This window comes from Nuphar pumila, chromosome 13, assembly GCF_984573655.1.
Source record: "Nuphar pumila chromosome 13, dmNupPumi1.hap1.1, whole genome shotgun sequence".
Taxonomy (NCBI): Eukaryota; Viridiplantae; Streptophyta; class Magnoliopsida; order Nymphaeales; family Nymphaeaceae; genus Nuphar; species Nuphar pumila.
This window is the reverse complement of record NC_143261.1, coordinates 5,523,502-5,548,606: the sequence shown is the minus strand read 5'-3', so window position 1 is coordinate 5,548,606 and position 25,105 is coordinate 5,523,502. Positions and strand designations below refer to the sequence as shown.

The window sequence follows — 25,105 nt, the reverse complement described above, 5'->3', positions numbered from 1 at the left end:
ACTGATGCGCTTGGCAAGTGAAAGGAGGCGTAGGTTTCGAAAGTGATAAAAATGGCTACTGTAAGTATTATTTTAAAAAGGTACCTGTTTTAAAAGCCACCATTTTTTATCTCTAAAAAAACGCCACCATTTTCGTTTGTATAAAATCCGGTAAATTTTCTCTAAAAATTGACCAAGAATGAAGGTAGATTTTGGCAATTCATCTCTACAGTGACATTTTTCTTATAACCTGCCTACGAACAAGGCCCACTGGGTGGCAGCCTAGCCCAAAAAGTCTTTTTCACTGGGCTAGTCGGGTATAGGCCCAGTGGAATTCGAACATGGGACGTCCGGGTAGAAACGAACGATCACAATTCCACCTAAGGTGACACCCGTGGTGGGCCTACAATAACATTTGACACCGAAAGAATTTACAATATGAAACATACTAGTCTTCTCTTCTTAGGTTGGCAGCATCTCTAGTTCATAGAGAAAGTGGTCCCTGATTTTTGAAGCCGTGGTGATCCGGGTAGCCCGGCAGAGCACCTTTGGTGTTAGCCTTGTTCTCATTGCTACTGGTGCCATTGCTATTAGTAGCATTGTTGTTGCAGCTGCTTATGTCATTGTTTTTGTTGTTGCTGCTGCTACTGCTACTGCTGTTCCATGGTGACGCCCCGATGATAGAAGTTATAGCATCTGCTAGAGCAGCTGTGAAGTTCGGAACAGCAGGAAGCGATGCCATAGAAGCTTTTGCTGACTCAGCCAGTGATGGTGCTTGGCATGGCGCAAATTTCACCGGCATAAGGCCAACATGCAGACCAGGTAGTTTAGGTGCATCATGTAATTGCTGTCCTATCAATTGAGGGCAGTTGGTTAAAGGTAGTGGAAAAGAGCGTGGAGGTGGTGGAAGTTGGAATTGGGGAAGATTAAGGTTAGGGTTTGTGTGGTGGGTCAGGTCAAGGATGACTGTTGGGAAGGGTGAAGAGGCGGATAAGGTGGCCGTGGAGGAGGGGAAGTTGGGTGGCATAGGGAAGAAGGCTGGGTGGAGAATGGTGGAGGTTGAAGAGGATGAGTTGGCTAGGAGCATGCTTGCTGCTGCAGAAGTTGTTGCTGCCATTGCTGCAGCAGTTGGTGGAAGAGGGTGATTGTGGCTTCCCTCATACGTTGTGAAGAGTATTGTTTTGTCCTCACCGGATCTTTGTACCTGTTCCAAGATAGCATCAGTGGGACCAGTATATACTACAAAAACTGAATGAAATGCAAACTTGGGCATCATAGAGAGACAACCTAGCTTAGCACACCCATCCATGTATACACAAAGTGAATATATAACAGAAACGATTGTACCCAGATGGCGAGTCCCATGGGTTACAAGCAGCTACAAAACTATGCATCAATTGGTTTGTTAAAAGATTGAATTATGTTCTAGCCCTGCCCAAAACAAACAAGATAAGTCTGGATCCTAACTTACCTAGTGGATCCATATGTTATCAACTGAAGACTACTAGCTAAGACAGGAAGCATTCTCACACTGGGGTCCAGGTAGGATATATAATCAAACCCGAGATCCCATATTTTCTCGCTGAGTGCATTTGATTATCGTGGATTTGAGATCCATGGTGATCTTAAATCTTAAGATTTTTAATTGGATCTAAATTTCAGTGTTTGATGAGAAAGAGGGAATTTTAAGGGGGTATTTGTTACACTCACACTCCTTTGAAAGAGCCACTTTGGAGGAGGAGAGGAAGGGGGAGCAGGGGTCCAGGGAGCGGCTATGTGCCATGGCTAAGTGCCATAGCCAATCACATGACAGCATTTCATGTGGGGCCTGCACTTTGTAACTCTGGGCCCCATGTAATGCTGTCATGTAATTGGCTATGACACTTAGCCATGTCACTGGATGGGTTGGGGGGGGGGGGGGGGAGGAGGGGGTGAGATATGAACCCTTTTGATAGGTAAGCATTTTTTTTCAGTTATTATGTAAATCTCACCATATATTTTTCATAGACATGTTTGTTTCACCCTTATTTCCTATAAAGAGAGCCCCTTTAATAGGAAGGCATGAAACAAAGGTCTAAGATCCTATGTTTTCAATAGCATGAATTTGGCATAGGACACACATTAGATTCAATACACAATACAGGAAACTCTACTTACATGTGGGAAACCCATTTCCAAAACTTCTGGAAAACTTTTAAAAATTCATAGAAAATCCATTTTACATTGAGTAAGAAACTTGTTTCACATCACAATGGGAACTTACTTTATATACAAAACTTCGCTTCGCTTATTTGGCAAACATGTATTTTGTATGTTTTTTGTGCATTTTCTTTAAATAAGAGATTTATTTTCAATAAAAGGTTGAGATATACATGTTATTTTAAGTTTTTTATTATATATTTTAATATAAATAAGAATGTAATGTACTGGATGAAATAGAGAAATCTCAAATGTTAATATAACCAACATAATTTTTGCCTTCTTTCTTGAATCTATTATTTTTTTAAAAGTAGGCTGACTATGCACTCGTCTACATAAAGTATAAACAACTTGCGTGATTGTTATATAATTGTAGTCAATGTATTTATATATTTTATGAAAGAAACACATTTAATTAATTCTATATTAGTCATCATAATATTAGAAAAGAAGTAAAGCCTGTGTAAACTACTATCAATATTTGCATTTTTGCTAAATAAAATATAAACATAAATATAAATAAATAAGTATACAAACAGGCACACTTGCGGACATTCACAGAGATCTTTCTTGTTTCACATGAACCCGAAAAAAGTCAAGTTTCCCATTTCCATTTTCTATTTTGCATTTCCCTTCTTAGCAACCTTGTTCAAAAGAACTATCATGCTTAATGGCTTAGAGGTCTCAGAAGCCACCCTCAAGGGCTTAGCTCATATGTTAAGGGTGACTTGTGAATGTCACTAAGTCGATGGGATGTCACAAGTTAAAAACAGAATGCCACTAAGTCGATGGGATTTCACAAGTTCGAAACTCATGGGTGGCATGCCACAAGGTCAAAGCTAGGTGTACTTCCCAGTGGGCAGGGGGACTTCAAGGGTTTTACCAACTAGAGGCCAGCCAATGTGCGGTCTGTGATGGGGTTTTCCCCTTGGATTATCCCAAAAAAAAAAAGTGTTAGAGGCCTTCATAAGCCCCATTGATTGAACAACTCTTACCTGCTTGCGGACTGGGCATCCAACAGCCATGGTGCAACGATAGTAAGCTCGCGGGCAAGGATTTCCCTTTGCCATCTTTTGGCCATATTTTCTCCATTGACATCCATCACTAATCTGAAGCAACCAAATTTTAGCATGTCAAATTCTGGCAATCGCATGTAGGTAAGACAATCAATACCAACCAAAGGCCATGTTTGGCATGCATCAAGTTCAACATGACAAAGTTCATGAACTGCAAAAAAATTGTATGACGTGACCAAATTCATTGCCTTCAAAGATGAGGTTCCACATGGATTCCTAGTGTCGGGTAAAATGATGGAAAATTTTGTGACAATGCACCCTGTTGCTTGCATCAATGCATCATGTTGTTCAGGAAATTAGTCAACAATTGCTTCAAAAACTGGTATTTCTTACCACAGAGGCTTCTGATCTCGTGCGAACACAAACTCTAGTCTTTCGGCATGTAACTTCCGGTGATCGACCAGCGACATTCACTTGTCCTAATCTAGAATTTCGGACACTGTCATTTCTCTCTGAAGTTTGATCAGCATTATCATCGTTATCCTGATATTTTCCGGAGAAAAATGAGTTGTAGTCGCGTTTCTTAGGTATTACTTCATCAATGTTCGGTTCAATAGATGGACCTGGGTCCATAAATTGCTGCACCATGATGTTGCCACCTTCAATTGATGTGCACTATTACATCAAACACAAGAAAAGAAAGATGACAATATAATGAGTTAGGTGGTGATAATCTGCCATCAAAACGTGTGTGCGTGATTCTTTGCATGAGGTTGCATATACACCACAATATGTAAAGGTTTAAAAGGGTCAATATTTGTTATATTTTGAGGCCTTAATTTAATTTAGGCACATGTTATCCATTTTTTTATGAATATCTCAAGATTGGGACTTCATGGTTATAGAAAATAAACATTTATTTATGCAATGAAAGTAATGAAGCGTGATAGTTCCAACCTTGTCTTGCCTGGTCTCGTTCATTTTATTTTGATGTTGCAATCCAAGAATCAACTGAGACTCTAACGAGCCATAACTCTTACTGATATGTTCCAACACGGCTTTCAATGTGGAATTCTCTTCCTTCAGCCGAACCAGTTCTGATTGAAGAGTTATTACCTGCCACCAAAATTAGATCTTACTCATTCTTACCTAACTACCATGATGGTGACCTTGATACTTTATCAACACATGAACAAAATCAGATTATGCCTCAACGCACCTGATTCTTTGCCCGATCATTTTCTTCCGATCGGTGGCTCTTCGAACTTGCAGTCAAAAGATGAAGTCCGGTCTGCCATATCAATCCGATTTCACAAATTTCTTAAGTTGTATTATAATAATTAAGATTAAAAATTGTCACTAATTATAATAATAAAGAATATGAATCCTAGAAATAAAAATAATAACGAGAAGTTATTAATGGCATCAACGGAGTTAAAGAGATGTAGCGCAATTTGGTAGTGCCTTTGTTTTGGGTACAAAACTTCACCGATTCAAATCCTGTCATCCCTACCTATTACTTAACTTATAGGCAGTAACATGGGATCAATTGAAATTGGGGATGGCATGATCATTAGTATCATTGAATGCTACCATAAGGTTCAAATCCTACATAGCGTTATTCTACTTTGTACAGAATCTCATTAACTTGAATTGGAATTGCAAACATCAATCAAATTTGACCTCCTGAGGATCAAAGATATATAGGAGGTCAATGACAAGAAAAAAGAGATTATAGACTTTTGCAGTGTAACCACTAACACTTACAACAGAATCCGCTCCCTCACATCCACCATCATCGAAAAGTGGACTGCCGTCACCTTCGATCATCGGTGTTTCTCTGCCGGAATCATCTTCTTCTCCAGGAAACATAGCATCCCTAGAAAAGAAATCTACCTCGGTAATCGAGTCACGGCGGCGAATGCATGTATTGGTGGCCAGGTCCATCCTCGTGCAATTAATGGGAGCTTGTGTAAGAGCATCAGAGCCATGCAGAGAAATCTCACTAGAATCTACGATTCTAAATTCTCTACGCGCATCCATCTCAGATCAGAGAGAGAGAAAGAGAAGGGCAGGTTGTTTGCGTGTGAATTTTGATATGAGAATAATAATAAGAAAGAAACGACCAACCCTAATGACTTCAGGTAAGGATGCAGAGGCAATGAGGAAGTTGGTCTAAAACGCAGCGACCGGCAAAGAGTGTGTAATAGCTCACTGGAAGAAGAAGGCTCCGCGTGGTTGGTAGGAGCTAGGGTTCTGCCTAACCCCAGCTTGCCTTTCAAAAAAAGAAGAAGAAAATGATGGTAGCGAGTCGACAAGGAAGAAGAAAGCATGGAAGATGATAATGGTGATGAAGCATAGGAATAGGAAGAAAGAGAGAGAAGAAGAAAAGAAGAAGGAGAAAGAAGACAAAAAGAGGAGCGGTAGACGACGGGTCGTGGAAGTCTTTGGGCGAGATACGACAACGTGGCTCGTGGAATCGGTGAGGGGCGGGACCTTCCGTTATTCTCAGGGCACCGTAACGCCGTCAGCATTGACGTCAACGTGACAACCGTCTTGTCCTCAAGGCTGGCGTCATTCCGTTAGCTCGCGGCCCGGTTTCCTCCGTCAAGACTGACGGAATTCGTCGGGTCTGACAACGGCGTTCCGTCGCGTGCTTTTCCACGTGGGCCTCTTCACGAGCCAAGAAGGTTGACGCCACTCTTCCAATCACCATAATTCCAGTAGCCAATGGGAGCCCGACACGCGTATATCTAAATCAACGTCATCCTGAAGCCTCTGGCTTATTGGCTCGGCTCATGGTTCTCTCTCTCACGCACATGTGAAAGAAAGAAGTGAGAGACCATGGCGAGTCAACCGCAGGCCATCCGGGTCAAGCCGAAACCGAACAAAGAAAGTCGTGACCTGATCCAGTTAGGCCAGTCAACCATGAGTCCATACAGGCTCTAGCTGGAGATTATTTTTTGTTTTATTATTTTGTGGCGTTTTGCTCGTTTTGGAGGTTGTAGCAGTGATGACTCGTACACGGCATCAGAAGCTGAGTGATATAAGACGCGGTTGTGGGCGTCATGGGTCCAACCTAATCCCCAATTTCCATGAACTTATGTTGAAATAAAAAGCGGTCACAAACAACAAGCAAGGGTGGTAGTTCGGTAAATTTATGAGGGTTTTAAACTAGCAAGAAACTCAAATACCATAATAAATAGAAAGTATGATAGCTAAGGTGACTTGATTGATATATTACTTACCAACTAAAAAGACAAAGAGGAAATCCATTAATTAAAACATCATTTTTTTTAAGTAAATTAGAAACATCATTTTCAAATACACTTGTAATTAATCCCAAAGGGGTTTGGCATAGTGGATGGGACCTAGGGGCAGGTGGTCTAGGTTTAAATCCCATGGGTACGTATCAGCCTTGTGCGTGACTCTCTTGGAGCAAGGGGTAAACCCACGGAGTTTTACGCTGCTAGGGTGCAACCGTAGGTATGGCAGGCAAAGCCAAAACAGCTAGATCTCTGATCCTGAGGGTGGTTTCTCCGCGTAAATATTAAAAACAAATGCACTTGTTAAGTTTATAGTACTTCAAGTGAATAATTATGTAGCAAACACGCATTTATACCCATTTTAAACCTATCTATTTGTTGGTCACCTTACATGCCATCTGCGTAAATCTACTTATATCCAAAAAAACCAAACACACGATCGCATACTTATAAATAGGGCCCTTTTGTGTGTGTGTGTGTGTGTGCGCGGAGGGACTAAATTGATTATATAGTAGATTATTGTGTCATACTCATGGGGTTCTCGAATACCATCTATTCCGATATAAAAATGTAAGAATGTGATCACAACCATTCAACAATGAATGCAATCTGCCCGTAAGTGTATTCTCAAACCTAAACTTTCATAGTTGAATTTCCTTACATTTATGAATGGTAAGCAATGTCATGGTGGGCCCCACCTGTTCACTATTGAGAGGACCTTTATATGAAATGCACCTGTAGGTCAAACTTTACACTATTCAATAAGTTATTTTAGAGAAGTGGAGATGTGGTAATGAGTCATTTGAGACTAGAGCTTGGTCCTGTTAGGGAACAACCCTTTCACCTATCGATGGATCGAAGAAACAAGCATGAAAAGACAGAAAAATAATTACACACAAAAACAATAATTTTATGTGATTCAATGAGAATTGCTTACGTTCATGATCGCATTGAGCCTTCTTCTTTCATTGATTGGAATACACAATACAAAGAAGGATGTCTCTTTAACTATGAGTCTACAAATTTTACATAGAGTCTACTAGTGTTGCTGGATACAACAAGGACTCTAGAGTTAAATTATAGAACTACCCTAAAAAATTGCCTCGAAACTAACCTCCATGAACCCTACCTTACGAGCAGGGAACCCACCCCCTGCAATCCCCAACCAACTTAATGTGAAGTTGGATCTGCGCAAACTTAGGATTTATTTCAAGGTAGAAAACAAGATTCACACTCCTCCAACAGTCTCCCACTTGAAAACTGATTCCCTTCAGCAACTACACCTTGTGACTTCTCGCCTCATGCAATCCAGAATCTCACTGTGACGCCCCTAATTACTATCCATGAAGGCCAAATGTGATTTGCAGTAATTGTCTTGGTCAATATGTTTGCTAAATTTTTTGAACCATGAATCTTCTTGAGTGTTAGTGGGCCATCAGCCAACAAATCACGAATAAAGTGATACTTCATATGAATGTGTTTGGTTCTGGCATGAAATATTGAATTCTTTTACTAGATGAATTACAATTAATTATTGCAGAAAATAACATTATTGCTCTACTTTCTGCCAAATTCTCCTAAAAATTATTTAACTAGATCATCTCATTGTTGGCTTTAGTAACAATAACATATTCAACTTCAATGGTGGAGAGAGCTACAATCTTCTCCAACTGAGAGACTCAGCTTATAGCAATGCCATCCAAAGTGTAGACATAACATATAGTGTTTTTATGATTATCAACATCACCACCTAAATTTGCATTAACAAAGCCTTGCAAAATCATGTTACCTTTGTCAAAACAAAGTATTATGTCTTAAGTACCTCTCAAGTATCGAAGAATCTACTTCATAACTTCACAATGTTGTTTCTCTGGATATGTCATGTACTTGCTCATGACTCCCACTACTTGAGCTATGTCTGGTATAGTACAAACCATAACATATATCAAGCTACCAACTGCTAAAACATCTAAAACTTTTAATATATACTCATAGTCTTCATCTGACTTAAGTGACTACTCTTTGCATAATTTGAAATGACTTGCCAAATGAGTATTTACAGGTTTTGCATCCTGCATATGAAACATGCTTAACACTTTTTCAATATAGTCTACCTGAGACAACTTCAAAGAGCCAATTTCTCGATCTCAAGAAATTCTCATCCCAAGTATTATCTTTGCAGCTCCTACATCCTTTATTGCAAACTCTTTTGATAATTATTATTTTAATTTGTTGATCTCTTGAATTAGATTCTACAATGAGCATATCATTTAGATATAAGAGCAAAATAATATAGCAATCATCAAACTTCTTAAGGTAACAACAATGATTCATCTGACATCTCATGAAATTGTGGTTATACATGAATCCATCAAACTTATTATACTACTGTCTGGGGGATTGCTTCAAAACATACATGTTTTTATTCATCTTGCACATAGACACTTCCTTACCCTGCAGAGTAAACCCTTTTGGCTGCATCATATTGATGTCTTCTTTCAAATCATTATGAAGAAAATCAGTTTTCATATCTAACTGCTCTAAGTACAAGTTTTTAACTGCAACAAAACTTAATATAAGCCTCATTGTAGTCAATTTGACAACAAGAGAGAAAATCCCAGTGTAGTCAATATATTCCTTCTATTTGAATTATTTCATAACCAACCTCACTTTATATCTCTTGTTGCCATCAAGTTCTTTATTGATTTGATAGACCCATTTGTTATGAAGTGTTATTTTACCTTCTGGCAGTTGGGTTAGAACCTATGTTTGATTTGCATGCAATGAGTCCATCTCTTCTTCTATGACTAGCTTTCACTGGAGAAAATCATTAACCTTCATTGCTTCACTAAAATATTTTGGCTTACCACCATCAGTCAACAATAAGTAATGCAAAAAAAAGAAATATCACTGAGTAGATTTAGACACTCTAGACGATCTTCTCAGCTCTATCACAGGTGTGTTAGGTTCTAGTTGTGGAATAATGTTTTCAGGATTCTCCTAAACTCTCTTTGCCACATTATGCTTAGATATTTTCCAATTTAACATGCTCACAGTTTCTCTGGATTCTGCAATATATCTATCTTTATACAAAATATTTTCATTGAATATAACATATCTTCTTCTTTTAATCATTTTGTTCTGATGATCGCAAAACCGATATCCAAATTCATCATTGCCATATTCAATGAAAAAAATACTTCATGGGCTTTGGATCCAACTTATCTTTGTCATCAGAATCTACATGCACATATAAAATACAACCGAAAACTTTCAGGTGTGATAGATTTACCTCTTTTTCTATCCATGTCTCATCTAGTAGTTCAAAGTCCAAAGAAACAGAAGGCCCTCAGTCGATCAAGTAAGTTGTTGTGCTCACTACTTCAACCCAAAATGTTTTGAGAAATCTAGCATGCATCTTTATGCTCCTGGATCATTCATTCAAGGTTTTGTTCATGCGCTCAACAACTCTATTTTATTATGGTATTCTTGAACCTATCGTTTTCATACGAATCTCACTTACAACACAAAACTCTTTGAATTTTTTACTATTATATTTGCCCTCATTATCGGACCTCAAATGCTTTATTTTTACCCCTCTCAATATCTTGAAAATTCATGAATCTTGGTTGCACTTAAAGCAGCAAAATGCCAAATTGGCAACTTGATGAGCAGTCAAAAAGCTGAATATATATCATGAACTTGGTCGTGCTTAACTTTCCATATATGTTAAAAAGATTCACAAACTTGGTGCCATTTCATGGAATGCCAAACTTACCTCAATTCAGCCAACACCTCAACGTCATGGTCATTTAACTAGTAAAGCAGAGGAGAATGGGATATGACTATACCGTCACGGGGCCTTCACTGCGACGTGTATGTGAATGTGGGTGGTGAAAGTCAAAGAAAGGGAGGAGAACGGAGGGGCCAGCTGCGGTGTAGCAAACGATAGGGCGCCCACACCCTCACTCCAATGAAACATCACCACAGGACTAACAGTTGTTGTGGCGTGGACGTAAACAAAGCCTCTCAACATCCATCTCAACATATAGAACCAGTGGACTACTCTTTTTCTTTAGTTTACTTGCATTTTCTTATGATCTGCTTCCTTTTGTGTGCCTGCCTCATTTCATCCCTGCCATGATAGTACTAAGCCACAGTATTTCCCATTTGATATATTCTTCTCTCTCGTCTCTTATTGTTGCACATATCTATGGACTATTATAAGGATCAAAATGGGCAAGAAGGAAAATCAACGCTTATAAGGGCTCCACTCATTTGGTAGTTGTGACTTGTGAACGTCATTAAGTTGATGGGATGTCACAAGTTCAAAACACATGGAGAGCATCCTTTGCCGCAAGGTCTTAGCTGGGTGTACTTCCAGGTGGCCAGAGGGAACCTTAAGGATTTTACCAATTAGAGGTCAGCCAATGTGCCGGGGCGAGGTGATGTGGGGGGAGGGGAGTGAAGCCCAAAAAAGAAGAATCAACGCCATAATCTATATCCAAGACTTGGTGGATAATGGGTTCAGGTATTCTTAAGGGCTTGTCATAGACTTAATTTGGAGGTATGTACGTATATACCAGGGAGGTAAGCCCTAGTTGACCTGGTCCAAACAAAACAAATTAAGTCATTGTCACTAGAATATGAGAACTAGAAATATGAGCATTTTCAAGATTTTTTTTGCAAATCCAACCATGTGGCATGGTGAATTTGCTAGGAATCAAACATTGGATCGTGTATTTTCAATAAAAAATGAGATTTTTGAATGCTTGAATATTTATGAAGATTATGAACCATTGATTTTAAAGCCTTAAAAAGATCTCATTTATGCATCAAAATCAGATAATTCAAGAGCGGATTCTTATAAAAATCAAGCATATGACTAGATTCAAGAGAAAAGAACAAAAAATTCATAAAAATTGTGGTTCACATATTAGTTCTCATATTTTCAGTTCTCATTTTTCAGTGACTCATTTGACAAGCTCTATCCACATCGGTCGGGGGTAGAGAGGAGAGAACATTTAAGAGAGTATGATGGGTGGATCGATTGAGTTGGGTTTTTATGGTTTCTCTTGCCTTTTTTTAGTATTTTATTGATGAGAAAAATGGGGGATTTAACACCTTCAATTAATATTAGCTAAATATCATCCTTACCAATATTGTTTCTTACTTTATGTTGTTATCTGCTTTGAGTTTTAATATAATTTAGCTTAATCCCAAATTAGAGCATTGTAGCTATCGATCCCTCCTGACTTGCATTAGACTTCTTGAGTGGCCATGCATTAGCTCCAAAGTAGGGGTGGCAATCGGGTCGGGTTGGCGGGTTGGCGTGTCAGCATACCCGAACCCGACCCGTTTATTAAACGGGTCAGCTGTGTCAAACACGAACCCGACCCGTTTAATAAACGGGTAACCCGACACGACCCGCCAACCCATTTAATAAATGGGTTGGGTCGGGTAAACGGGTTTTCAGGTTCGCGGGTCAGGTTGGTGGGTCGGGTTGGCGGGTTGACGGATCGGGTTGGCAGGTTGGCGGGTCGGGTTGACGGGTTGGCGGGTTGACCCACCCGCCTAACCCGTTTATTAAACGGGTCAGTCGGGTTGGCGGGTTGGCATACCCCCAACCCGAACCCGACCTGTTTAATAAACGGGTTACGCAGGTCGACTCGTTTATTAAACGGGTTGGCTTAAGCCCAACCCGAACCCGCCTAAGAGGCGGGTTGGCGGGTCGTGTCAGAAATTGCCACCCCTACTCCAAAGATACTTGGTTGTACAGGCTTTGGCTATGACATGTTCATCTTGACTTCATGACGAGCAAGGATCAGGTGCAATGTAATTGCACAAAAAAATGTGCTGCTCCCTGGCCTGCTCAACACGTCCCCGATTCAGTATGGGACCCACAAAAATTGACCTTTTTTTGTCATGTCCATAATTCCCACAACACGTGTCATGCAAGGAGACGGGGGTGGCACTTTTTTTTTGGCAACTTTTGTTCTTTCATGACCTGCTAAGACCTGTTATTAGGGGTGGCAATCGGGTTTTGTGGGTCGTGTCGGCGGGTTGGCGGGTAAGTATACCTCAACACGAACCGGATCCGTTTATTAAACGGGTCGACTGTGGCAAACATGAACCCGACCCATTTATTAAACGGGTAACCCGACACGACACGGTTAACCCGTTTAATAAATGGGTCGGGTAAACGGGTTGGCGGGTCGGGTTCAGGGTTTTACATTAAAAAGTTTATGGGTTAGCGGGTTAGCGGGCAGGTTGGTGGGTCGGGTTCGGGTAAACGGTTTGACCCATCCACCTAACCCGTTTATTAAACGGGTTGGCATACCCCTAACACGAACCCAACCTGTTTAATAAACGGGTTAGGCGGGTCAACCCATTTATGACACAAACCGGTTTAAGCCAAACCCGAACCCGGCTAAGAAGCGGGTTGGCGGCGGGTCAGAAATTGCCACCCCTACCTGTTATGTTATGGGTGGATTTGGACCTGTCACTCCATATCAACCAATTCTATTAGTTATCATGTTTGGAAGCCACGACAAACTCTTAGCCCAAGATTCTGAGGCATATTTCCTTTTCACATTGACAATATGTTTGCATAGCCCCAAGAAGAAAAGGAAAAGGGTTAAAGGACAAAGAAAAAAGAAAATGTGGGCCAAAGAGACTTTGGGCATGCATCTAGGAGGACCAACTACATGCCGTATCGTGCCAACCCTGTCAGGATCGTGAGACCCACTGAACCCACCAGAGCCCTGACACAGTAGTAGGTCCTGGACCGACTCAAGGTCTACCCAGGTCCCAGTTAGGTCTAGATCCCTTAAACTTTGCTTTCATTTGATGGATGAAAGTTGACAAATAAATATTTATCTTTTGGCTATCAATCGAGTGCTCATCAATTGGTTTTAACTAATTATTATAGTTGTTGGTACCTAGATGATCATAGGGTGGCACTATCCTAATATCTTAGGCCCTTTGCCTAGGCATCTCCAGTTAGAAAGACACTTGAGGCTATGCTACTAGCTTGCCTAACAATATTAAAAAGGATTATATTATTGAAATATCTAAGGAAAAAGAGACAAAAAAAAGTGTACCAAAAATACTTTAAAATTAGGGTTCCTTCAACGCCTACCTTGCACCCAAATTTGTAAAATAGGCCCCATGACCTGTGGCACATGTCACATTTATACGTGCACAAGTTAAGACATAACAGGCTGAAACTGCTTTAAGGTGGCAATTGGTCAGTCGCACCATCGTTCGTACTTTTAAGAGAAAATTACAAAACACTGTCTCGCTTATCAGCTATTTGCAAAAAGCAGCTCAATGTTTCATTTATTACATTTAAAACGCGTGCACTGCAAAATTGATGTTTTTGTTATTTTCAGATGAAATAACAGCTTACGCTCTTTCAATTTAGCCATTTGGTTTTGAGTAAACCAAGTCAACTCGATCGGTCTTTCAAAACATACATAAAAAAAAATGAGCAGCTAAATGTAATAATCAAAATGTTAAGTAGTTTTTGTAAATAGCTTTTAAGTTAGACAGTTTTGGTAAATTATTGCTCAGATTTCAGTAATGCCCTTGCCATATCTGGTGTAAGATAGGGGCATTGGGCGTAGCTTTTTGCAAGCCAATGTGCTTCCCATATCTGCTAGGATAAAGCTAAAAAACTTCTTTTTATTTATTTATAACTCGAAAAAACCGCACCCGGCACGAAGACCTGGTCTCGGGCTCAGCCTGCCATACTTATACTTACCGTCATTGTGCCGGCAGCGTAAAACTCTGACTTTAAGACCCCTGTTCCCGAGGCCTATGCTACGCGTTGGCTTACGCAAAGGGGCAACGCCCATGGAAATCGAACCTTAACTGCTCCATCAAGCAGCCAAGGCCCCACCCCACTATGCCAACCCCCTTGGAGCGAAAATGAAAAATGGATTATAACCTCCTTACTACATTTGAAAAACAAGCATCCATGGCTGCCTGCTGCAAAGTAGACCTTAAACCATTAATCTACATGTGGCAATACAACAAATTTGGCATGTTTTGTGCATGAAAATTGTCATTGTACACCCAAGTGCATTATGCGCATGATATGATATTCTTGGCATTTTTTGGCACCATCAGGCGTGTGCCGGTAGGGTGCCGGTAGGGGTGTCAACAGGTCGGGCTTGGGTCTGGTATGAAATTTCACGAATCATACCCAACTCCATGTATTAATCAGACCCTCTAATTTTGATCTGAATTCTAATCGAACCTTCTTGTTTATCACCAAACCCTGACCCCTATGGGGTTTGGTACGGGTTGGGTCTGGGTCAAACCTGACCCATTGACACTCCTAAGCACCAAATTAGGGGACACTAGTGAGGTGCTATTGCATGCTGAAAACACTGTAGTGTTTTTTCTTTTCTTTCTTCTAAGGTGACTTGGAGGATAACCCCATAGGTATTTTGAACCCAAGTTACGCCTCAGTTACGATAGTATGACCTAACCATCCAGCTATATCATTCCAACCCCCCAAAAAATGCATTTTGATAAAAGTAGTGTCGTTTTGAAAGGGTTTCAGGTTCAATTCCCATCAAGCTCCATTGTCCCATTTGTTGTCAAGTGGAAAAGGAAAGAAAAAGAAAGATAAAGATTTTGGTCTTTCAAATGTCTTAGGCCTTTTTTCCTTTATTAGTGAATTTGTTAGATTATATATATATATATAGAGAGAGAGAGAGAGAGAGAGAGCTGAACATATTAGGCCATTTTTTCTAGTTTTGCCCCATTAGGCCTTATAGTTTGAAGTGTTTTATGATAGATTGTAACCATTAGATGTGTTTAGTATGCTCGATTTATTGAGAATTGATTCTTGGATCATGTTTTTTCAATGAAAAAATATATTTGCATGAGCAGGAAAAAATTGATGTCTTTAGCCATTGATTTTGGATCATCTAAAAAACATGTATAACACATGCATTGAGTTATTTCTCACATAGTCATGTGGTCTTTCCATCATCATGTGAACTATGATTCTTTCCATATGTGGTATGGGTTTCACTATAAGAAACCCGTGGATTAGCGACGACCTAAATTCGTCGCTAATCCGACGCTAATCCGTCGCTAAACTGTTTAGCGACGGATTAGCGATGAAAAACTTTCATCGCGAATTTTTCGACACTAAGTAGTGCCAGAACTTATTCGCCGCTAATTCCGTCGCTAATTTACGACTGATATGATTCATCGCAAGTCCTTCGCTATTTTTAATTAGCGATGGATAATATCCGTCGTTAAAATTTAAAAAAAAAATTGCTCGCTGTCGGCGCGTTCTCCGGCAAAGAGCAATTTTTTTTGCACAAAACCGGTGCGTTTCGACAGGCTGCGACTCCGCGCGGATCTGGGGGGATCTCCTCTTCAAGTTTCAGGTCTGCCACGAGAACCAGCCGAAGAGCTTCACGTCGGGGGCACGTTCTGGGGGGAGCTCATCTTCAAGTTCCGGGTTTGCCACGAAAACCAATCGAAGAGCTTCACGGCGGGGGCGCTCAGCTTCAGCTGCGACTCCGCGCGAATCTTCGCGAGTTGCAGGGGGAGGAGCAACGAGTACGACATAGGGGTGTGGGACGGTCACACCGGGAAGCAATCAGATTTCTACTACGAGACCCCCGACTGGTCCGTCGGCGACTCCGGCAGGCTCCAGTGGCTCTCCAACAGCAGCCTCCTCTTCGTCGCCACTCTCTTCGACTCCGGCAGGCTCCAGTGGCTCCCCAACAGCAGCCTCCTCTTCATCGCCCCCTTGACGTCTCGGCTCCGGCGAAGCCACGGCGGCTCCATCTGCGACTTCTCCATAGGTGGGGATCGACTCTTTGTGCGCATCGTCAGCGGGGCTTCTGGCGTTCTGAGAAGCGCCTCAAGTGGGAATGGTTTAAATAGAACGGGAGGGAAAAACAAAGGGAGAAAAATTTTTGAACGGAGGGAGGGAAAATTTCGCGCCTCAAGTGGGACGAAAATTAGCGACGGAATTAGCGAGGGAATTTTTCTGTCCCTAATCCGTTGCTAATTAGCGACGGATTAGGGCCAGAAAAATTCTCTCGCTAATTAACATTTTTTTGTAGTGTTTTGGCGACGAAAAAATGTTGTCGCTAATCCCTAGCTAATTAGCGACGGCTTTAGCGACGAAGATATTTTCGTCGCTAATTTTGCAAATATTTAAAACGTTAGTGACAAATAGTTTTCGCTCACTAATCCGTTGCAAATTGGCGACGGAAAAAATCCGTCACAAATTTCTGTCGCTAAGTGGCATTTTTCTTGTAGTGTTTGTCCACGACATCATCTTTTCATGCATTCATTTATCATAACCATATGAGTTTCTCATCGTGTCACAATTTAAATTATAATCCTTAATATGCAATGCCATATTCAAACAAATATATTATATTGTGGATCTCACTTACTTAGTCATGGAGTTTATATTACTCTTCCATGACCATCCCATATGACATCATCATTTGCTAATGACCTTCCACAAAGTTTGCATGCACATAAGTGGACTACTATGGATTTTCATCAACTCATGGATTCAAGATAAATTATGATTTGCCAAGCATGACAAATGTTTTTATTTTTTCAAAATTTTTACCATAGTCAATACTTTCACTATTTATGTGCATCATCATCATATGCCACATACTTTAACTCTCAATAGGTTAACCACTATCTGATCATTTTAGATTGATATATTCATATCCAAACAATAAAAAATATGAATATCACCATGTTGCATACCATGCATAAAACTTCTAAAGCATAAAAAACATTCCTTCTTGTATTCATACAAAAAAATCATGAGAAACGTGATTTATGATGATAATTTATCATCATATGCAAATAAATATCCACATGTATGTGCAAATAATAATCCAACTCCAACTTTTCTAACATATTGCATTTAAGCAATATGTTCATTAAGACGTCACAAATTGGAAGCAATATGCATTAGGAGTAGGGGTGTCAATGGGTCGGGTTTTGTTTGGACCCAAGTGAAACTAGATCTGGCCCCAATTTTTGGGTATGGTATCAGGTTCAGACCCGAGTCTAATCAGACCCACCATAAGAGAAACCATACTCAGATCCGATAAGAAGTATAAGAACCAGACCCTAGCTATACTAGGTAAAATAAGATTTTTTATCATTTTAACATTGAAAATTTGTGGGTCTTAATTGGAACTCGGGTCAAACCCGAGTCTGGTATAAAATTTCTCAAACTATACCCAACTCCATGTATTAATCAGACCTTCAGGTCTGGACCCGGGTCTTAATTGAATATTCTTATTTATCACCATACTCGAACCCTATAGGGTTTAGTTCGAGTTGGGTTTGGGTAAACCTGACCCATTGACAACCCTAATTAGAAGTAAAGCATAAGTCCTCATATCCATATTCAATTTGGATATGCATCAGATCCATATTAAATGGGAGTTATCTTTTTCATATCCTATTAGCATTTAGATATGACAAAACATGATAAGCCCATTCATTTTCCAAGGTTTTAATCTAAATAAGCAATCAAACCACAAGCCTATAAACATATAAGTTCAGATTCATTACCGAATCCAAACAAAAAAATATACCCATATCCATTGGATTTATGAGTCCATATCCAAAACTAATTTGAGATGTTATCATCAAGTCTAACATGATCCATAGTGAAAAATGGATCTACATGCAGGTTTAAGCAAAACCATGGGTCATAGGATTTGACTGTAATCCAAATTCATTATATATGTGGTTCCAAATATATTCAAAATCCAATTATTCAGACCCATTCACATAATCTTGGTTCAAATGTAAATCAACTGGATCCAAAACATGATCCATCCATAAAGCATATGCAATCATATAAAACATTCTTAGATCTCATATGGATTCAACTCACTTGTATAACATACGAATTTCATTCAAACCATAATTAGGTTCATGTCAAATAGATTCACTTAATCCAATGGTGTTGCCTGGATCCAAAAAATATTCAACTAGATCTATTCAGATCCATTCAGGTTCAACTAGATTCAATATGATTTATCGAATCCGACTAGGTCTATTAGAATTTTCTATGTTCCAACTTGATTCAACATGCTCCTATGTTAGCTTTATTGATCCAATACTATATGATCCAATTCAACTTAATCCATCATAAAAAAATGAACCAATACAAGGCCATCTCTGATCCATATGTTAATAGGATCCGAACATGAACAAAATATAAATCATATCAAAACAGTATGCTACTATCTGGATCCATCATAAAATTGAATCAAAACTATATCCATACCAAAATATATTATTAACTTCAAATATCCAGCTTGATACTATCTATATCCACCATAAAATCTAGATCAATACTAGGCCATACCAGATCCATATATAATAGGATCCAAACATGAACAAGTTATAAAGCATATTAAAACAATATGCAAGCATACACAATATTTCAAAATCCAAAAATACATGCTGAAAAGTTCAAACTCTCCCATATCAGGGTTGAGATCCAATCCAGATTATAATTGGATCAAACGACCAAACCATGAGTTTGTTTTTAGGTTAAAAGAATAAATATTATGATTTTAACCCATGTAACTTAACCAAATATCAAACTCATGAAAATAATCTATGATCCAAATAAAATAGATTAAAACCAATTTTGTCAAAAAATAAAGCATTGAGAGGTATTTAATAAACTAGAAAAAGTTTTCTATAATATTAGAAAATTCATAAGGCAGTTCTGGGTAAAAATAATAAACCAGAACCCTAAAGCAAAAATTCTAAAAAAAATGAGTTAAATAGAAAAAATCTAGGCACCTTTCTATAATTTCAAAAAGTCCTGGGGCTGTTATGAAAAAAGAAGAGACCACAACCCTGTCTCAGATATTTTCTAGAGAAGAGGCTTATTTCTGGATTTACCAAAAACATAACCTCTGAAATAAAAAAAATAGAGGTCTCAAACAAGAATATCAGAAGTTTTATGGACTAAATAAGTAAAATTATATTTAAAAAATGAAAAATAGAATAAAAGCAAAAGAACCCGAAGGGTTCTCGACCGTTCAAAACCCTACCCCCCCCCCCCCCCCTTTGCCCTTTTTTGATTTTTTTCTTTCTCCCTTCTCCACTGCTTCTCTGACAACTCCACCCTTCCAGCATAGGCGGAGGGGCACCTCCCCTGCAACCTTTAACGCCGACAACAATGGCTATCAGAGTCAATTGTTGTTTGGCAAAGGGGTTTTACTACATCTGTTATAAAACCTGAGATTTTTTCTTAATAATTAAAATGAATAAATGATGAATTGTTTGTGCATTCATGACTATAATCTTGATTTTCTTGATATTCTTTATTTTTTAGATTTTGATTAATTATGAACCTTTGTCTCAAGTTATGAAGATTATTTCAAGAATAATTGAAAAAGCTAAAATATATGGACTAAACAAGAAAGTAGATGATTTTAGACTATGGATTTTGGATTTGGATCTAATCTTATTGGATTAGACCAATAGTATCAGATGTTATTATTGTTTTGATAGAATTTTTGACTGATCAGTGGCTCACCTATTCAATTGGATTCAACCTTGACATTCCTCATTTCGAGGGTATCGAAATTGACTATTTATATGCCCAAATTGGTGTTGATTTGAGCATTTTATCATCGGTCGAAGTTCATACCTAATTATAGGTCAAAAATTAACATTTTTCAATATCAACTAAATTTTATTAGCAATTTGTATGCTTACGATTAAATCTAAGATCACCACGATGATCCATGTTTTGAGGGCTATCAAATCAATTATTTAAATGTCAAATTATGATGAGTCTTTGGGTCTGTAGACCTCCCAAAAGGTTACCATATCACTAGAGCCCAAGTCAAGGCAAAAAGTCCCTACTTTTCATTTTTAGCTTAAGTAATTTTGAAATTTAATTAATTAGGTTTCATAATTTGTTTTCTTATTTTATTAATAAAAGAAATTAATAAATATTAACTTCTTATATTAGATATGAGATTCTTGTCTAAGTTCATCTATAAATAGAGGCCCACATAAGAAGGATTAACAAGGTTAGTTTTCTCTATTCTTTTTTTTTTGTTTTTTGGTTTTCTCTCTCCTCCAAAATGTGTAGGAGCCTTAGAGAACCCTTGTGCAACAATTAAACTTGTACTTAGTCATTGGGTGGTGGTGGAATAGGAGTCAGATCGTTCGTTTCTACGTTCTAACCGTAAAAATTGATCGTGGACAGGTAAGATTTACGTAGCCAATATTTTGTATACACTTAGACCATGTATGTTTTGATTATTTGGATTTTCAGCAACTTTTAATATATTCGTGATCTGTTTTTTACATTTCATGGTTGAAGAATCCGTTTCTTGGATCGAAAACCCCAAATAATGAGTTTTCCCTAAAAACGATTTTATGAAACATAAGAAATTAGGACTTTGTTATTATTTTGTATTAGATCTAATCATAATATGATTTTTTATGATATTATTCATGTATTAACTTATATTAAGTTAGATCAAACAAAAAAATAATCAGATTCTAAAGGTTTTATAATCTTAAAAAGGGGTTTTACAAAATCATTTTCTGAGAAACTTAAAGCTATAATGTGTCATAATTTTTTCCTGACCAGTTTTGAACAAAAAATGATAACTCTATGAATATTAGTCTGAAAAATCTAAATAAAAACCCTACGATCATCTACACATCTTGATCTTAAGTTTAGAATCTTCTTTAACTCATTTTGAATCTATATTGATGCAGATATGTCTATTTTAACAAAGCCTTAATTTATGTCTCTATTTACAGGATGATTTTGATCCATCTTTGATAAACATTATAAATGCCTATGAAAAGCGACCCAAAATATTTTATAAAATTTTTGAGTGAATCTTAATATCTAATATCAGATTGTGTAAAAGAGGTTTTGTCAAAAATATTCTAAAAAAATGCAATAAATACCTTAATCTGATTAAAATCTTGCAGATTACAGATTTTAGACTGAAACTCTATCATAATAGGGTTTCATAAATAATTTTTAATTATTTGTTTATTTATTTATTTTATGAATGGTTTATTGGGTTGTACTCTTGATAGGTACATGTAACCATAATAAAAATACTGTGATTTTATTAGTGCTCTGTTATTCTCGACAGATTTTACAAAATCGAGTTACCAGAGATCCGAATTTGTTTCAATAACTTATACTTGTTTTTAATTAGCAACATGTTAGAAGCTTATGATTTTGATATATTTCTAACATGTATTGCATATTATTAATGATTTTATATCATATTGCATCAATATTAATGAGCTATCCATGTGAGAAGATCTGATTGCGATGTTTATGCGAATCGTACGTGTAATACACGACTCCTTTCATATTATTTTGCAAATATATTATTTTGATCGATTCTAAAAGGCATATTTCATTGAGATATGAATTGTTGGTAGTTTGTATGGCATGAACTAAGTTTAAGTAATGTATATTAATCTTTTTTAATCATTATTATAATTGAACATAATTAGAAATATGTGGGTCCTTCCGGTTTGGGCTTATAGGGGCTTGAATCGAGATAAAGGACTTATGTGTTTTTAGTTACGGGCGTATTGTAATGAGTTCCATAATGTGTATGATACCATAGATATTTTAATTAGGTTTAATATGATTTGAAGACTGAAAGTTTAAAATATTAATTGTAGTCATATTAATTTGATTGGTAAGGGTTTATGGGATCTCTTATAGGGAAAGTCGAGTTAATGATTTCGATTATGTTTTGATATTTTCTTTGAACTTTTCATAAATTCAGTGCTTGAATCATATTTGATCTGAGATAAATATTTGTGATAGAGTTAATGGTAAGATTTATTATTTTTATACATGTTGCAAGTGAGATTTGTGGACCTGTTTAATTATAGCAGTTTGATTATATAATTTTTATGATAAATTGATTATGATCATGATTGTAATTACAAAGCATATGAAAAAAAAATAGTGAGCATGTTAATGTTGTTTCATGTTGGCCATGAATGTGGATGCATAATGATGTATATGTGATATTGTTGCATGTTTATCCTGAAAAATTGAAAATAATATGATACTGCATGAGTGAATTGCTATATGGCATGTTAAAATGATTCTGGACTCTTGAGAATGCATGTTATGATTTTAGTATGCAGTTTTTGTAAATACTTGCAAGAAGTGTGATATCCCACAGGGTTTGGTGGGCACTTGGTGTGCTTGATAAAATTAAGATAATAATAGTTCCATAAGAGGGAACAATAAGATGGAAATTGCACTAGCCTAAATGGTAGTTGCATATGTTACCTATGACCTAATTTAAAGATATTCTATGATAGCCCTTCCAAGTATGCCTTGTTTCATCGAGGTATGCTTAACCGATTGCTTGGCAGTGATCTATCTTAGAGAGGGTAGAAGGTATGAAATTCTCTAGACCCTTCCATTTGACTCGTGAGAGGCATTTCCTCGCCAAGTCCTCCAACCAGGGAGATTAGGGGGACCAGGACTGTCAATTTGTCCTAGGTGGCAGTTTTTGAGTACTTCTGCAGAAGTGAGTGATCATGATCATCGTTGTGACACTGGTGTCATACCTCCGAGTAGAGTTCACTCGGAGCGGCCATTTTCTCTCACAGTTTTTGAGCTCCATCCTTGGAAGATACGACTTAGGGGGCTACTCGGGCATAATAAAATACATAGCATAATAAACACCCGAGCTAGTCAGCTTGTTTCGGGTTGGTCTATGTCATACCCAGGTAGACCAAAAAATTTAAGATAAAACATAAATTACTTGCTCACATTACTTTACTGTAATTTGCTTTACTTTATTTTATATTACTGCAAATTATTCTTGATCTTGAAAGTTGGTAAATTCATGCTTATTGATATATGCCTTGTTATCATCTGGAGTTTGATGTTAGCATATTTAAGATTGTTATTTTATATTTGCCTTGTTGATAGTTGATGAAAAATTATGAGATACATATATCATGCAAGCTTTATGTGTTGTACATTGCATTAGCTGTGTAAGTTTTACTGAGACTTTTTAAAGTCTCATTCTTTCAAAATAAAATATTTTTCAAGAGACACGTGATGGCCAGAGCAAGTGCAGGAAGCTGGAGGGGGTTGTGCACACTGATATTTTTGATGATCCTAAGGGCTTATTTTATTTTAATTTGGATCATTTCTTAATTTCTAAAGGACTATTTAATTGGATATTTGATTATAAGTTAAATTCTAAATTTCAGTTACTTTGTGTCTAGTCAATGTCTATTCAGATATGTGATGGTAGTAGTCTCTAAATGTAATGTGTCCGAAGATTTAACCAAGAAACCGATTTATAAAATTGATTTAAAAAAAAATCAATACTTTTTACTGTGTTTACTCACCTAATAATAACATAAGGATTTTATCAGTTGGATGCTTTAACTTCGAACCTTGTTCTACGGAGCCATTAAACGTTGGTGCATGCGCAGGCTGACTCCCTAGAGCTTGATTTGATTAAGGCAAAGCCAATAATGAAAAACTTGATATATTAATAAATTCTTTTATGTAATGGTTCAATCAAATTCGTTAATGGATGGTTTCGTACTAGATCCGGTACTAGGAGGGTAAGACATGCTCGTGCTTACGCTCAGGCATGCTGTCTAATACTTGGTACGGTTGGAACAAGTTCATTGATGAGATCGTTGCATTATTACATTTAAAAAAAAAAGAAAAAATAATTGGTATTTTTGGTTTGAAATCGTTCAGGCTGTTACATTTGTCACTGCCTCACACACAGCACCGAAGGCTCTACCGAACTCAGTTTGTCGACGAGACTCGGCCGTTCAGCATGGATCCACCTGCAACAACCTCTCTCTGGCAGCCGCTCAATGGAGGGCTCTCTCTGCGGTAGCCTCTCTCCAATGACAAGAACCGTTGGGCATGATCGTCTGATGGCAGTGCTTCTCTCTACAGTCGCCCAGGCACGACAAGGTTTCCCTCCATTTTTCTCTCAAAAAAGGGGATTTTCCTAGCGAAGGGTTTTCCCGGTGAGAGGGTTCGATCTACCCTCCCCGAATCCATAGGATTTTGATGAGGCACCTCCCTCCTCTGTTTGTGTTTTTTTTTTCTTTCTTCTACAGTTGCGCACTCTGGCAACAAGGGCCCCATCCGACGAGGGTATTCCCTTTGTTCACCTGATACCGAAAATAAGGTTGTCAGGTCTGCCACCTGTCTAGTGGGGGTTTGATCTTCGCCTGCAGCCTCCCCCTCCACTGTCAAGCATGGCTATATGAAAGAGGTACCCCTCTCCTTTGCAGTCGTTAAACAGAGTCGTTGGCCACGACCATTGGTTTTTGAGTTTTTCGATGAGAGGTGCCCAAGAAAAAGGGTTTCTTGGTTTTTGGGGTTTTCGATGTGACACAGAAAGGGTATTGTGTTTTTTGCTCACCACAATGACTAGGGGAACAAGATTCATTGGTTGTCAAGGCATCGCTCGAAGATGCAACCATTCTTGTGTGTCCGCACCTTGTCTTCGTGCACACTTCCTGCGCCCTAATACCAATGTTGGGTTTTAGCATCGAGGGTGTGCGCAGAGAGGGAGGAGAACTAGAAAAATA

General features: G+C 38.2%; 1 protein-coding gene across 1 annotated transcript; it reads right to left on the bottom strand.

The window, feature by feature from the left end:
- Positions 1-333: 333 nt before the first annotated feature.
- LOC149817607 (putative WRKY transcription factor 47) lies at positions 334-5,537 on the bottom strand. The gene is made up of 6 exons (XM_089984691.1): positions 4,962-5,537; positions 4,414-4,485; positions 4,152-4,310; positions 3,588-3,869; positions 3,174-3,287; positions 334-1,183 (listed from the first exon to the last, which is right to left on the bottom strand). The coding sequence occupies exons 1-6, from the start codon at positions 5,235-5,237 to the stop codon at positions 464-466; spliced, it is 1,623 nt and encodes a 540-aa protein (XP_089840817.1). The 5' UTR covers positions 5,238-5,537; the 3' UTR covers positions 334-463.
- Positions 5,538-25,105: the final 19,568 nt, after the last annotated feature.

Bases quoted from the DNA above. Each gene is read 5' to 3' on its own strand.
- LOC149817607 (XM_089984691.1), bottom strand. From the start codon at position 5,237: ATGGATGCGCGTAGAGAATTTAGAATCGTAGATTCTAGTGAGATTTCT. The intron at 4,486-4,961 runs GTAAGTGTTAGT...TTGATATGGCAG, and splicing joins GTGAGGGAGCGGATTCTGTT to ACCGGACTTCATCTTTTGAC. The intron at 1,184-3,173 runs GTAAGAGTTGTT...ATCTTGGAACAG, and splicing joins GATGCCCAGTCCGCAAGCAG to GTACAAAGATCCGGTGAGGA.